Raw genomic sequence first — 14880 nt, 5'->3', positions numbered from 1 at the left:
TCTGGCCAGCACGTCTCCTCCCTCCCTCCCTCCCTGGACAGTTCCTTTCTTGTTGCCCCTGCCCAGGACTAGTCAAACTTGGGCCCAGCAACACCTAGATAGGGGACCAAATCACTCAGCAAATATTTATCGAGCATTTGCTATGTACCAGGACCTATTCAAAGTGCTGGAGACAAAGCAGTTGAAGAAAACAGAAAAAGATCCCTATCTTCACATATACATGCAAGTATATCTGAAGGATAAATTGTTAGAAATGGAATTGATGAGGCAAAGGGCACGTGCATTTTAATTTTTTTCTGATATTGCCAAATTGGTGTCCAAGAGTTTGTTACAGTTTCTGTTATATTCGGACGCCTGTTTCTCGATGAGTGCATCTTTCTTTTTCTTTTCTTTTTTAAAATGATATTTTTCTTTTTCTTTTTTTTTTGAGGAAGATTAGCCCTGAGCTAACTACTGCCAGTCCTCCTCTTTTTGCTGAGGAAGCCTGGCCCTGAGCTAACATCGTGCCCATCTTCCTCTACTTTATACGTGGGACGCCTACCACAGAATGGCTTGCCAAGCGGTGCCATGTCCGCACCCAGGATCCGAACCAATGAAGCCGGGGCCGCCGAAGCGGAACGTGTGAACTTAACCGCTGCGCCACCGGGCCGGCCGGAGTGCATCTTTCTAAGCAGAAACTGCTGCTCAAGTGAGTCCTCCTGACTACCGTCTCCCTGCTAACCCTTGAAGACCCTGAGTTGCTGTCCCCCAAGGCCAGAAATGGAGCACCTTCTAGGAGATGTTTTCTTTGCCTACAGAGAGGTGACCTTTCTCCAAAATTGTGCTGTTTGGGGAGATTCTTGGTAGGGGTGGAGCCCAATCCATGAAGGGGGAGAAGATTTTCTAGGAGAGGAAAGAGGAGTGAAGAACTGCCTTTTCTTTCTTTTTTGAGGAAGATTAGCCCTGAGCTAACATCTGCTGCCAATCCTCCTATTTTTGCTGAAGAAGACTAGCCCTGAGTTAACATCCGTGCCCATCTTCCTCTACTTTATATGTGGGACGCCTACCACAGCATGGCTTGCCAAGCGGTACCATGTCTGCACCCGGGATCCGAACCAGCGAACCCCGGGCCGCGAAGCCGAACGTGTGAAGGTAACTGCTGTGCCACCGGGCTGGCCCCAAGAACTGCTATTTCAAAAGGATGCTTGTGAGGGAAGGGACCAGAAAGTGACATCATCAGGGATCACTTGGTTCAGGCATGAGCAGCAAGTTTAGCTGCCCTACTCCTGGTAGTTGTACTGCTACAACTGGATTGAGGGGAGGAGGGCTTGGGGAAGTTTTTGTCCACAAGAATGTTGAAACACTGTTGCAGTATAAGTATGACCCTTGGTGCTTGGCAGGGACACAGGCGTGCTGATTCTTTGCACAGTGGGCTGACCCCTTCACCTGACCTGGTCAGCCCATGATTCTTCTTCCTGGGGCTAGACAGCTGTTAGGGTCAGGGAGCTGCTAAGAGACCTACAGGACTGGGGTAGAGTAGAGGTAAGGAAGCTCCAGAATGTCAAAGCAGTAAATACACGTCCTGGTTTCCAGGACTGTCTGATTTCAAATATTCTGCCCCGCGAGTTTACCAGCACCTGTCAGACCGAGTTGTCCCGTCCCAGTTTTTGGTTTGGAAAATATAGTCTGTCTCACAAGTAATGGAGAAAGGGGAGGCAGCAGTTCATTCATTCCAGTGTCTAAGCGTGGGATTGCCGGGAGGGCGGGGGTAGCAGGAGACTGGCAGAGATGGCCCCAGCCCTATGCTGGAATCTATCGTTGAATTCTCAGCTCCTCCCTGAAGTGTGGTCCGGAACGCTTGTGAGGTGTGCCTGGCACTCTCCTACCCCACCAGCTCACCCCTTCCCCCGCCCTATCCCACATTGGGAGGTCTGATCTAATCTCTCGGCCTGGCCCCACCCACTTAATGGAGAGGGTTCATGTGCAAATGGGAAAGCAGTCTGCCAGGGCTGCTTAAAAAGCAAGTCTAAGCAACTGGTGGCAGCCAGGATGCGGCCGTCAGTCTCTCCCAAGGCGAAAGAGGAAGGAGAGTCCAGGTCCCCAAAGCTGCGCCACAGCCTGTTCGGGCAAACGCTTCACCCCGACAAAGCCCCCATCAGAGCGGCGGGCCACGCAGCCCCTAAAACATCAGACCACTGCCCCCAGCCTCGTACGTTCTCCACCCGCGGTAGCCCGGCCCATCTCCCCATCAGAGGCCCCGCCCCCAACCTCGCCCCGGCCTTGGGGACTGGGGAGAGGAGGTGCCCGCCCGCCATCAGGGACGGACGCGCCAGCTGGACTACAAGTCCCAGCAGCCCCTGGGCCACGCCCCCAAAGGCGGGGCCATACCGAGTAGCGAATTGAGAGGAGCCCTGGCGCTCAGGCTAGGGAACGCGTGTGACCAATCGCGGGGCGGCTCGCGCTGTGTGCCGATGGGGGCGGGGAGAAGCCCCCCTTCTCCCACTTCAGAGCCCAGACAAAAGCGGGATCCCGGGCTGCTTCGCGAGGTTGGAGCGCTCCGGGTAGTGGGCCGTGAGTCAGGGCCTGTGGAGGGAGCGCGGCGCACGGACTTTCGCGGAGAGGTGAGTGGGGGGCGGCTGCTTTCGCGGGAGGGCCCCCACCTGCCCCAGGAGCTTCCTGCTTCCCCCCCCGCCCCGAACCCGGAACCACCTCTCCCGACGCGGGCTTAGTGCTCACGCCCCCCTCCCTGCACCTACTTGGAAGTTTTGGGGGTCTTTGCTTTAGATTAGCCTTCGCCCGGGACCTCGGCCGCTGGCCGCGTGTCGACTGTCCCCCCCACCCCCCTTTCTCACATTCCAGTTCCTGGGAGTTTGCATAGGGCTTGCCACCGTGTCTTGCTTCTCCTCTCTCCGCTGAATTGTATTTGCCCCATCCTGGCGCTCCTCACCCCCACCTGAGGGCGGTCATCGCGCCACTTCTTGCCTCATCCGGGTCCCCCACCGGATGCGGGGGCCGGGAAGTAGCGAGAGCGGTGGCCACACGCCCCACTCTGGCCTCTCCCCACCTGGGCTCAAGCCCTTCCTCTTAGTTCTGTGGGGAGTCGACTGAGGCCCGCGGAAGTGGAGGGAGCGAGGCCGGCGGGCCATGCGGGCAGGGCTGCCCCAGGGTGCCCGGGGCCTGGCCTCGCCGCGAAGACCTGGCCGTGGAACGGCCGCGCTGGAAGGACCCTGCTCGCTCTGGAGATGGCCTCCAAGCGACAGATGACCGGGGTGCCCGTCTCCCTCCTCATCCCTGACGCCGAGCTTGGCTAAGGCAAGGTCCTCAAGGAGCGTGAGGATGCTGCCGCCGCCCTCCTGTCGGGCCTGGCAGAGGGCCAGTCCCAGCGCCTGCTGGCCTCTCCAACCTTGGCAGATACTGTGTAGTACCAAGGTGTTCTGCCATTAGGTGGTCCCCGGCAGTCTGCCTGGGAAGAGGATTTTGGAGAGGATGGTGGGTAGCCGTGCATAGCACCGTGTGGTCACACAGCCCACTCCTCTCTCCGCCCTTTATCTTTGCTCTCTGTTTCAGGCAGCTGAGTTCCTTGGATTTCTGAAATGGGTGAGGGACAGCTGGTAGACCCCAGCTGTCCAGAGGGGTAATTATCACCTCTTAGAGAGCTTTTTAAGCAACTTGGGGGATGGTGATGGGAAGACCCCTCAGACACCGGGCAACTGGGTCTCCACCCTCACTCTGACACCATGCTCGCTGCAGTAGGGGACACTCACAGAATTCTGCCCCTCTCCTCTACTCCAGGGAATGCCTGTTCTCTCGAAAACCCCCGTCCTACAGATACAACCTTAAAATGAGTGCTTTTTGTGCTTCCCAGAGAGAGAGACCCTAAGAAACATCCCCAGTGATTCCTCTCCACTGGCTGTGTCCCAGGGGTGTGTTCCTGGGAAACAGGCTCCTTTTATTCAGCTTTGGGCTGCTTCTGCCCTTGGTGGCTGCTGTGGATGAACTCAGTCCTGGGTCACTTATCCTGTCTGCAAAAAAGACCCAGTTTAGCTCATCAGGTCCCTCCCTTGGAGTGTGTATGTGTGTATTTTCAGGTTCTTTGGCATGATTTCCCCCAAATGGTTTACACGTTTAGCTGATACTAGGTAACAGTTCCTGGGGCCCCAAAGTGGACCCCCGGAGTCTTAGCTGTGCCCTGAAAACATCTGTCACCAGTTTGACAGTACATTTAGTTCCTAAGACTTTAGTGGGGTGCTCCCCAAACCCGGATTGGTATACACTTTAAGTCCCATTGTCACTAGAGCAAATACTCTTTTCTTTGTTTTTTTTTGAGGAAGATTAGCCCTGAGCTAACATCTGCTGCCAATCCTCCCCCCCCTTTTTTTTTTGCTGTGGAAAACTGGCCTTGAGCTAACATCCGTGCCCATCTTCCTCTACTTTATATGTGGGACGCCTACCACAGCATGGCTTGACAAGCAGTGCATAGATCCTCACCCAGGGTCTGAACTGGTGATCCCCGGGCCACTGAAGCGGAGTGTGCAAACTTAATTGCTGTGCCACCTGGCTCACCCCTAGAGCAAATGTTCTCAACTGGTGGTTTGGGCCATTACTTCAGAGTCATAGATCAGCACCTTGAAGTGAAAGGCACTGTCAGGTATGTGCACATTTTTCTGGGCTTTTTTTCAGATGCTCAAAAGAGTCTGACACCTCAAATAGGTCAAGAGCTACTGCCCTAAGAGACTTCAAGATCCTGCTGAACAATTAAACTTCCGATTTTTCTCCACCAAGTCCACTCCTTGGGTTCAGGAGCCTTCTTAGCCCACATTGGTGAATGTGCAGAGCCGAAATTCTTTTCCAACTTTTATTCTGTCATATAAGGGCCTCCTCATCTAAGCCAAAGTACTCTAGTGGCAAATCTGTTGTTTTGGTAAACTGGCAAATCTTTTCTATCCTGTATCATCCCCCTCTTGTGTCTTTTCTCCCACCCTTCTCCCGAGGACCTTATGGAGATGAGCTCTTGGATCTAAGGTTTCATCTGGGGCTCAAGAAAATTGTGATTTTCCAGCTGCAGAAGATCCCTTTTGTCACCCTTGTCCTTTCCAAAGTTGGGTCTTTGACTGTTTTGGGGGGTGCCAGTTTTGGGGGTTTGTTGTTCTGGGAGTGTCTGTTAGACTTCTCTGCTGGAGAGGCTTATCTGAGGGGCTTCCTGCCTCCTGGAGTGTGTCATCACTTGTGCCTGCTGTGTCTAAACTGCTGAGGGTGGTCAGAAGCTGCCCCCTCCTTTCTCTGCTTGATCCACCCTGGGCTGCATTCTCTTTTGGGGGTGGGGTGGGGGGAGGTATACCCATCTGATTTCAAGACCAGTTTTTCTGGTCTGAGTCAAGAAGGTTGGGAAATGGAGCTGAAGTGAGTGGGGGTGGAGGACTTTGGGGGCACGGGCACTGGTGGAGGTATCTCCTTTGGAAACTCATGTGCAGAAGCAGCTGGAAGTCATCCCAGGGGAAAGCCAGAAAAGGGAACATCTGTGAGCCCCTTCCCAGCTACCTTACTTTGAGCCAGACGCCAGACTGAATGTGCCCTTTGTGCCCAGCTGAAGGCTAGCTGGGAGTCTGAGGGAGCTGGCCAAGCCAGCATTAGAACCTGAGTCCCAGCCTAGCCAACAGAGGGAGGTGCAGAGTGGCATCTGGAATGTTGGCCTTTCCTGAGCTGGGGATAGACACCAACTTTCCTGCATGTGTAAACTAGCCAGCTCCCTAATTCCACCCTCCTTTATTTGCACTTGACTTTTCTCCCCCAGCAAATTGAACAACTTCACTTGTTTGTGGGAGAGACAGGACTGACTTTTCCTGATCTGGCCAAGCTCTTGGCATGAATTGCTGGGCTTCCTTTCCCTTCCCCTCCCTCATTCCTCTCCCCAACTGTCCTGTCACTACCTGTGGGAGAAGGGTGTGTCAGGACAAAGCAATGGGAAGGGAAGATGAAGAAATTGTCATCATAGACTCTTTTGTGAGCTGAAGAGAGAACATGGCCTATTTCTTGGAGAAATGGTCTTTTCTCTTGGGTTGAGGTGTGCAGTTTTCTGGGGACTAGGAATAAGAAGGTTTGGATTCAAGTCTTGGGTCCCCTGCTTAGGCTTCGTGGGCAAGTTGTTTTAACCCCTCCGAGCTTTTATTTCTCATCTGAGAAATAGGGTTCTGAATCTCAGTGTACCTCCCAGGGCTCCCACAAGATGAATTTCTGTATACATGTGACTGAGGATGGTTTCTGCCTCCTCCCCCAGCCCTGGCTCACTTAAAGTGACCGGTACAGAGTCGTCCCCAGAGAGGCCTCTGTTTTGCTCTGAATTAGCAGCCAAGTGACTCAGTGGGGAGGGTGGGATGCACTGAAGGTCACAGTTGCCCAGCCTTGTGTCTACTCTGAAGTCAGGGCCGGACGGCTAGTGTCTATGGAGAAATGAGCTCTGAGATGACTCTTCCCCTTTGCTCCTGGGGGCTCGATTCTGCCTGAGGCTGAGTAGATTGCTGGCCTGGCCTCCAACTGGTGGTGTGTGTAAGCATGTGAAATGGGTGAGTCTGGGTTGGGGGGATGAAACCTGTCGAGGGGAGTAATGCTGGCATTGCACAGTTCTGGCTGTGCCCCCCATCAGTAAGAGGCAAAGGATGTGTTTCAGTGTCTGTGTGCCTGCCTTGGGTGGGACAACACTCAGGTTTGGGTCACACCACTGGGATTCTTGGTCCCCATCCAGCTACCTTTTGCTCCAGGACAAATGTGGTTATGGGTGAACTGGTTTGCCTAGAGGCAGCTGAGGCGAAGAGTCCCAGGGGAAACACCACCTTTGTTTTTCTCCATCTTCCCTCACCCATCATTTCCTGATCCTCCTTCTTTGCTATCAAGAGTGCTGTTTGAGATCTCCCTTCTATCTCTCCTGCTGAGGCAGCTGTTTTTCTCCCTCTTGAGAAGGGCTAAGATCTGTTTTCCTGTCTGGGGGCAGCTGGGCGTGGGTCTCTATTGCCCTGCCTCTTCTGACCAGCTCCTCTTACCCCGACAGGTAGAGCAGGTCCCTCTGCAGCCATGTCGGCCAAGGCGATCTCAGAGCAGACGGGCAAAGAACTCCTTTACAAGTATATTTGCACCACCTCAGCCATCCAGAACCGCTTCAAGTATGCCCGGGTCACCCCTGACACAGACTGGGCCCACCTGCTGCAGGACCACCCCTGGCTGCTCAGCCAGGTGAGCCTTCCCACCTCCTGGGCCCTTCTTCCAGGCCTGGAGTCTGAGGAAGAGAAAGGGTCAGTTTGTTGGAGATGTCCGAGTGGGTCACGTGGTAGCAGACTCCCTGCATCAGTGCGCAGTGCATGAGCTGGGCAGAGTTCTGTGTCCAGCTCTGGGCTCCGCATTTTGAGGCGCTCTGGCATGATTTACAGAGCACCAGCATGGAACTAGACAAACTGGAGTCCACATTGCTGCTCTGTCTATTAACCATGTGACCTGCGGCAAGCCTTTCACCTCTGAGTTTTGGATTCCCCAGATGTCAGATGTTCATAACACTCACCCTGTGGGCCATAGAGATTAGTGAATGTCTGGAAAGCATTTAGTATGCTGCCTGGCACTTGGTAGGTGCTCAATAAAAAGTAGGTATGTACCCCCTCCCCCTTTCAAAGTGGAGCATATCAGGAATGGGCCATGAGGAAGTGTGACGTTGTACTTTGTGTAGAATGGCTAATGGCCCTGAGAGGGCCAGCCTGGAGCAGAGGCTCCTCTCTTCAGATCCCTGCAGGGCCATTGTTGGGAAGGCTTGGGAAGCTTAGACATCTTTGGCAGGTCCCAGAGAGCAGGACTAGGACCAATGGTGGGGGTTTCAGAGATGCAAATTTCCCCCCACTATGAGGCAACCCAACCACAAACGAAGCTGCCTCCAGAGATAGTGAATTTCCTGGCCCTGGAGGTGTATGATCAGTGCTAGGGGCTGCTTAGGATTGTAGATGGTTTTCAGACATGGATGGGGTTGACCAGATGACCTCTAAGGTCCTTTGTCACCCCAACGCTCTGTCTCTCTGTTTTTCCTTTTGGAACTCGGGCGCTGTCCATGTTCTGAGGAGTTTATGGTTTAATGGAGCTAAGATCCCATGTAGGGATTGTGGGGGATCACTTATTCATTTAGCAGGTATTTGGTGAGCACCTGCTTTGTGCCAGGTCCATCCTGGGCACAGATGGCTCTAGATTTCTGCTTGTCAGAAGATGTAGGCTGGGATAGGTGAAGAAGCTTCTGGGAGCCGGGTGGGGTTGGCTTTGCGAATAGAGTGGATGGGAAGCCACCCAGGCTGTCCTGTGCTTTGGGTCCCCAGACTATCACCTCTTACTCTACCCTCTCTTTCCTCATTCTGAATACAACCTCCTCTCGTTCCAGAGCTTGGTGGTCAAGCCAGACCAGCTGATCAAACGGCGTGGAAAGCTGGGCCTAGTTGGGGTCAACCTTACTCTGGATGGGGTCAAGTCCTGGCTGAAGCCACGGCTGGGACAGGAGGCCACCGTGAGTCTGGGTATAGGGTTGGGGTGGACGTGTTATGGTAACAGAAGCAAACATGGTCGCCTCCAGTTCAGCTACCCTGTGGATCACCCCCGCAACCGATCAAATTGCAGCCTGGGAAAGGTGGGAGTGCTGAGAGCTGACTGAGGCAGCAGGGCCGGTCCTGGCGCTCATTGCCAGCTCTCCCTGTCAGGAAATGGCAAGATGTGCTGCAAAAGGAACACCAACACAGTTTGAGAGCCAGGTGGAAATGGTCTGTTTCTTTAATGACTGTCATGGAGGTGGGACTCTGAGGCCCATTCTGGGAACTCCTTTCTTGCCAGTTTCCGCAGAGTGTATGGTAGCTTGTCCTGACATGCACACCTAAGATGGTGGGTAAAAAAAGTTGAAGAAGGGAGATGCAGAATCGTTTAGGCAGAGATGTTATTGAGCCAAGAACCTAGGATGAGACTGTTAATAATACTGAAGAGTAAATCCAGTTCCTGGCTTCTCCTGGCTTGGTGATTAATTTCAACTCTGTAGATGAGAGAGCTGAAGTGAAGTATGGCTTAGGAAGGCTATGAGATGCTCAGAAATAAAGTTGCCTTTCCTTTTCTTCTCACTCCCAGAGGGAGTTGGAGACTGAAGGGGAGGGAACGGGCTGCCGCTTGGCTTACACTGGGGAGGATGTGCCATCCACACTGTTCTTTGTCCCATCCTGGGTGACCGGGGACCAGGGGAGAGGTGTTCTCTTCCTTGGCTGCCCCAGAAGTAGGATGAAGGTGGCAGTGGAGCTGTCTTTATCTCTTACTGAACTTCCTCAAATCAGCTCTTTATGTGAGTTCCCCAGTTTCTGGCTGTCGTGGGTGAAGAGGGATCCTTGAAGTTGTACACGGGCCTCGGGGCAGAGGGGTCTTGACCTTCATGCTACCGGGCCTTTGGGCAGAGGCAGCAGGGTTGGGGGCTGAGCAGTATCCCCAGGGAGGTCATCACGCTCCCTCTTCCTCAGCTGGCTGTTGGGAGGGGGATGTCGGGGACATCTGAGCTGGCAGCAGTGTCCGCCCTGGCAGGAGTGGCTCATTACCTCTGATGGATCACTGTCTGGTCCCTGACTCAGCAATGACGCACGGGCGGGTGGGGCCTTCAGGGCATGCTGGGATGAGGGCTCTTTGGCCTTGGCTGCCACCAGGGATCCAATCAAACTGATTAGCTCTGCAGGCCTGTTGTCCTCAGTCAGGAAAGTCTGCGTGGAAAAGTTTTCCCTGTCCAGCTCCCCCCTGCCCCCAATTCCCCATGCCTGGACTCATGTCCTTGGGCTGGGTCTCCTTGCCTGAGCTGTGGGATAGATAGCCTTGATTTGTCTGAGCTTTTTATTTATTTATTTATTTTAATTTAACATTTTTTTTTTTTCTGAGGAAGATTGGCTCTGAACTAACATCTGTTGCCAATCGTCCTCTTTTTTCCCTGAGGAAGATTGTCACTGAGCTTATATCTGTGCCAGTCTTCCTCTGTTTTATGTGGGATGCCACCACAGCGTGGCTTGATGAGTGGTGCCATGTCCGCCCCCAGGATCCGAACCTGTGAACCCCAGGCTGCCCAAGCGGAGTGTGTGAACTGAACCGCTACACCACAGGGCCAGCCCGTCTGAGCTTTTTAGTCTGTGCGACGACATCAGGGGGATGACTCCTGATCTTTGCTTTTGGGGTTAGGGCAGTGTTGCAGCTCATTTGTCATCCTCCAGAGGAGGCAGAATAAGAATGTGCAAGATCGGTACGTGTCGAAGTGTGGCTGGCAGAAGGGCAAGCAGATGGAAGAGGGGCTCTCCTGAGGACTTCTTTGGCTTAGGGGTCTGTGGCCCCATTGCCCTGGTTTCTGGAGAAATCTCTTTGCTGAGTGTTGTGGTAGTGCTTGGGTCGCACCTCTGATGGGACACTGAGGTAGAGGGAGCACAGGGCCATCCCTCCTTCTGCCATGGGTGGTGAGAAACACTGCCCATCTGAGCTTTCTCTCTCTTTATCTCCATAGGTTGGCAAGGCCAGAGGCTTCCTCAAGAACTTTCTGATCGAACCCTTTGTCCCCCACAGTCAGGTACGTGTGAGGTGGCTCCAAGCTGGGTTTTCTTCCTCCTGGATCTTTGTGTTTTTCGACCCCAAAATGATGAGAGGAGAAATCAGGCTGCTGGAGCAAAGTCAAGGGACCAAAGTTTCTGAAGTTGTGCTGAGGATCTGAGGATGCTACGGAGCAGGGAGTCCAGAGATGAAGGAGAGGGCTTAGTTTGCAGCAGGGAGGAATCAGGGCTGGTAACAGAGGGGACTTCCCAGTGCTGGGATGAGAAAGGCTTGAAGGCAGGACCCCATCCCCCAGATCAGGTCGTGCTGGCTCAGTCTGGACTGTCCCCCAGCGAGGCAGTGGCCTCTCTTCTCCTGTTGTTCCCGAGGGAAAGCTGGTGAACAGGTCATCCCTCGTGAATGTTCTCTACTGGGTTTTAGAAATGAGACCGCAGGAGTTGGGCCACTCATCCCCAGTTCAGTCCCCCTCACCCGTGTGGTGCTCTCTTCCCCTGTAAGGCGGAGGAGTTCTACGTTTGCATCTATGCTACCCGAGAAGGGGACTACGTCCTGTTCCACCATGAGGGGGGTGTGGATGTGGGTGATGTGGATGCCAAAGCCCAGAAACTGCTCGTCGGCGTGGATGAGAAGCTGAGTCCTGAGGACATCAAGAAGCACCTGCTGGTTCACGCCCCTGAAGACAAGAAAGAGTTGAGTGAGAGGGCTGGTAGGGAGGTGGCAGCAGGGGGACAGGGAAGGCCAGCAGCCTCTGGGCACAGCAGGGAAAGCAGAGGGTGGGAGGTGGGAGCAGGCAGTAGGCACAGCCCCTCCCTGTCCCAAGGAGGGGAGCTGGGGACAGGGGAGAGGCTCACTCCAACTGAAATATGCTGTCGGCATCCCTCACCTCCTTGCCCCTATCTGTCTGGCACCTCCTTGTCTGGCCCTGTGCCTGACAGCTCTTTCTGCCTCAGTGGCTGAAGAGCCATGTCCAGGGAGCAGGGTTTGCAGAAGAAAATGAGGGGTTGGCAGGTGTTGGGAAGTGGAGCTGTCAGTGGCAGTGTGATTGCTGCTCAGCCCGCTTCCCTGATAGACTGACTGTCCTTCTCTCCCCCCTTTAGAATTCTAGCAAGTTTTATCTCTGGCCTCTTCAATTTCTATGAGGATCTGTACTTCACCTACCTCGAGATCAACCCCCTTGGTAAGTGGCTTTGCTGGGGTGGGCTGGGGCAAGGGCCAGTAATAATGGGGCCCCTGTGCTTATAGTAACCCTGGCCTTGACTTTCGGAGGACCAGACGCCCACTTGTAGAGGGCAGTACTGACAGGCGTGTGTGCAGAGTCCTCTCCAGGCTCCTTGAGTGCAGGCTCCTGGTTCTGCGTTCTCAGAAGACAGTGATTATTCCTCTCTTTAACCAACTCCAGCTCCTGTTTTTGGTCTTCATTGGTTCTGTGATGGGGAGTTCCTGGTTTTGATCTGATTTTGCGCTCTGTGGCCGTTCCTGCCAGTGGGTCAGCCTGTTCTACCAGGAGCGGGCCTGCCTCTGCACTGGTCTGACCCTTCAGGCCCTTCTTTCCCCTCTCTGTCCTCGGAGGCCCCCGTGCAGTTCCCCCTCTGGGAGTTGGTCAATCATTGACAACCAAGGCTGAGAGGACCTTGGTCCAAGCCTTGTGTGCTGTGAAGGAGGCAGATGGCGTGAGCTGGTTCTGGCCCTGGTTCTCAGGGCAAAGTCCTCATTCTAGATTCCAGCTGGGGCTAATGGGCCAGATGGTTCTGTGCTAACTTAATTAGCTAAATGGCCCTGGGGGAAGCGGAAGATGGATTCCAGTGAGGTGGCAGTAAATGAACCCTGCTGGCTGGGGGCCCAGTGCACCCATGGCTTCCTACTACCCTCGACAATGAGGCTTCCCCTAGCCAGACCCCAGGAAACCCAGATGTACATACCTAGTGGGGGTCTTCAAAATACTTTTTTTTTAACGGCAGGGCCCTGGCTGGGTAAATGGTTAGATATTTAAGGCATGGAGTGTAGCCTTTTATAAAAATGTTTAAAAATTGCTATGGCAACTAAGACAAACTTTACTATCATATTACCTTAGGTCAAGGAGGGGAAGCTGGTCTTAACAGGATTTGTTTTCCCTTTAATGGGGGAAGGCTCTGTCTCTATAATGGCCCTTCTGGTTTCTTGACAAGCTAGGGAATTGTTAGGCCTGTGTGGGACCCCGTGGGAGCGGTGTGTGAGGAAGTCTGGGGGTTTGGATGTTGGTGGTCACTTCTGCCTGTGGATTGGTGTCTGATTGCCTCTGCTTTTCTCAGTCGTGACCAAAGATGGCGTCTATGTCCTTGACTTGGCGGCCAAGGTGGATGCCACTGCCGACTACATTTGCAAAGTGAAGTGGGGCGATATAGAGTTCCCTCCGCCCTTCGGGAGGGAGGCTTACCCAGAGGTAAGGCTGGTTTGGGGAGAAGATGGAGACTGATGGGGGCCGGGGGAGGGTGACTAATCTCAGATAAGCATCTGGCCCCCCCTTGCGGGCAGTATATTTGGCAGGGAAAGGAAGGCCAAGAACCATTTAATTTTCTTAAAACCCCAAAGGGGATGGGGTGGGAGTCAGCCAAGCCTCTGAATCCTGGCCAGAAATCCTTTTAGACTACTCTCTCAATCAGCCTCCCTGGGCTCTTAACTTGATTTCTTGCTTCTCAGTAATTCCAAGTGGCCCCCCCAATCCTGTTGGGAAGGTAGTTCTCTCAGCCGCTTGCTGAGAATTTTAATTGCTCTTTCCCACCCTGTCCTCTGAGAGGTCCTCACAGCAGGATCAAACCCGGGTGATGTAACCCAGGCCAAGAGAAGAGGCTGGGCTGGGCCAGGAGACAGGGTGGGGTCTGGGGAGGGGGAAGGGGCGTGTGATGAACTAGGCAGGCAGATGCTAGGACTGGGGGCCCTGATAGAAGCAGAGTGATATTGCAAGGACCAGGACTTGGGCAGAGGGCCAAAGACTTGAAGTCAGAGAAAGGAGTTGCGAAGTTTGTGCCCAAGCGGTGACTGTGGCTGTGGGTGGTTTTGGTACTTGAAGACACCGTCATGTTCCGGGCACATAGGGCCCTGCAGAGCCCCTTCTCCCTGACCTTATTAAGGTAATTGATGACCTCTTCGTGCATCTCCAGGGAAAGGGGAGGAGAGGGTCTTGGGATCTGGAACCTGGTGAAGGGGGTGTCCCCAGGGCACCCACCTGTTGCTGTGTGGTCCCTAGGAAGCCTACATTGCAGACTTGGATGCCAAAAGTGGGGCAAGCTTGAAGCTGACCTTGCTGAACCCCAAGGGGAGGATCTGGACCATGGTGGCTGGAGGTGGTGCCTCTGTCGTGTACAGGTGACTGAGGGGGCTGCTGAAGGAGTGCTAGCCAGGTCCACACGTACGTGACCTGGGTCAGGTTGCTTCATTTCTGGAGGTCTCTAGTTTCCCACCTTGGTGCAGAGCAGGAACTTGTGGGGCATCCCAGGGGGGTTTGAGGGGCGCTGGTGAGGGCCTGCACCTTCTTATTTACTTCAAGATGAAGTTATTGTTAGTAGTTTTAGATCTTATAATTAGTCACGTGTTCTCCATGCAAAGGTACAGCAAAAACAGAAAATGAGACAAAGTGAATGTTGCCTGGCCGTTCCCCATCCCTCCCCGACCAGGGCACCACGGTGGCTGCGTTGCCGTGTCCTTCCAGGAGTTTGAGTGCCTGGATAAGTCTTCATACTTCCACACTTCATAGAAATACTGGGATCATATTCTGCACCCTCTGTAGTAGTTGGGGGTTTTTCACCTGAGGCACAGTCAGCGTCTGCTGGCTTCTGGCATGTCCCCCCGTGGTTGGCTGGGCTCTTTCCTCGGCTGCAGCAGTTTTCCTTCCCTATTGGGCAGCCTGGCAGCAACTCCTGGAATGTGTGTTTTTTCCTTTCTGTCGGGAGGTGCTCCTTGTGCATTTTCCCTACCATTGGCGCTCCAAGGCCTCCCCTGGCCCAGGGCAGGCAGAGTGCACTGCCCGGGAGAGTCTGATACAGCACAGTTAACCTTCAAGGGTGATGCATGTGGGGCTGGAGGGTGGGAGGTGAGAGGTCAGTTCCACAGCCTGACTTCAGGGCTTCGGGGTTGTCTGCGTGTCCTCCCAGGCACCAGGCTGCCACCCTCTGCGGCTTGAGTCAGAGCCAGCACTGACTTCCGTGTCTCCCCGGCAGTGATACCATCTGCGATCTAGGAGGTGTCAATGAGCTGGCCAACTACGGGGAGTACTCAGGTGCCCCCAGCGAACAGCAGACCTACGACTATGCCAAGACGATCCTCTCTCTCATGACCCGCGAGAAGCACCCAGACGGT

The 14880-nt window shown here is 54.0% G+C and overlaps 1 protein-coding gene across 3 annotated transcripts in view; it reads left to right on the top strand.

Moving 5' to 3' along the window:
* The first annotated feature begins 2449 nt into the window (after nucleotides 1-2449).
* ACLY (ATP citrate lyase) overlaps nucleotides 2450-14880 on the top strand; it is a 40497-nt gene continuing 28066 nt past the window's right edge. For 2 of the 3 annotated variants that reach the window (XM_046676862.1, XM_046676860.1), the window contains exons 1-9: nucleotides 2450-2600; nucleotides 7022-7203; nucleotides 8381-8503; nucleotides 10505-10567; nucleotides 11047-11237; nucleotides 11646-11725; nucleotides 12837-12967; nucleotides 13772-13890; nucleotides 14742-14878. In XM_046676862.1, coding sequence (XP_046532818.1) covers nucleotides 7045-7203; nucleotides 8381-8503; nucleotides 10505-10567; nucleotides 11047-11237; nucleotides 11646-11725; nucleotides 12837-12967; nucleotides 13772-13890; nucleotides 14742-14878 — 1003 coding nt within the window. In that variant the 5' untranslated portion in view covers nucleotides 2450-2600; nucleotides 7022-7044. Of the gene's footprint in view, nucleotides 2601-3546; nucleotides 3614-7021; nucleotides 7204-8380; nucleotides 8504-10504; nucleotides 10568-11046; nucleotides 11238-11645; nucleotides 11726-12836; nucleotides 12968-13771; nucleotides 13891-14741; nucleotides 14879-14880 lie in introns of all 3 variants that reach the window. The other variant, XM_046676861.1, reaches the window with a different exon arrangement.

The sequence above is a fragment of the Equus quagga genome, chromosome 11, assembly GCF_021613505.1.
Source record: "Equus quagga isolate Etosha38 chromosome 11, UCLA_HA_Equagga_1.0, whole genome shotgun sequence".
Classification (NCBI taxonomy): domain Eukaryota; kingdom Metazoa; phylum Chordata; class Mammalia; order Perissodactyla; family Equidae; genus Equus; species Equus quagga.
Note: the sequence above shows the minus strand (reverse complement) of the source record. Positions and strands in the feature narration are given on the sequence as shown.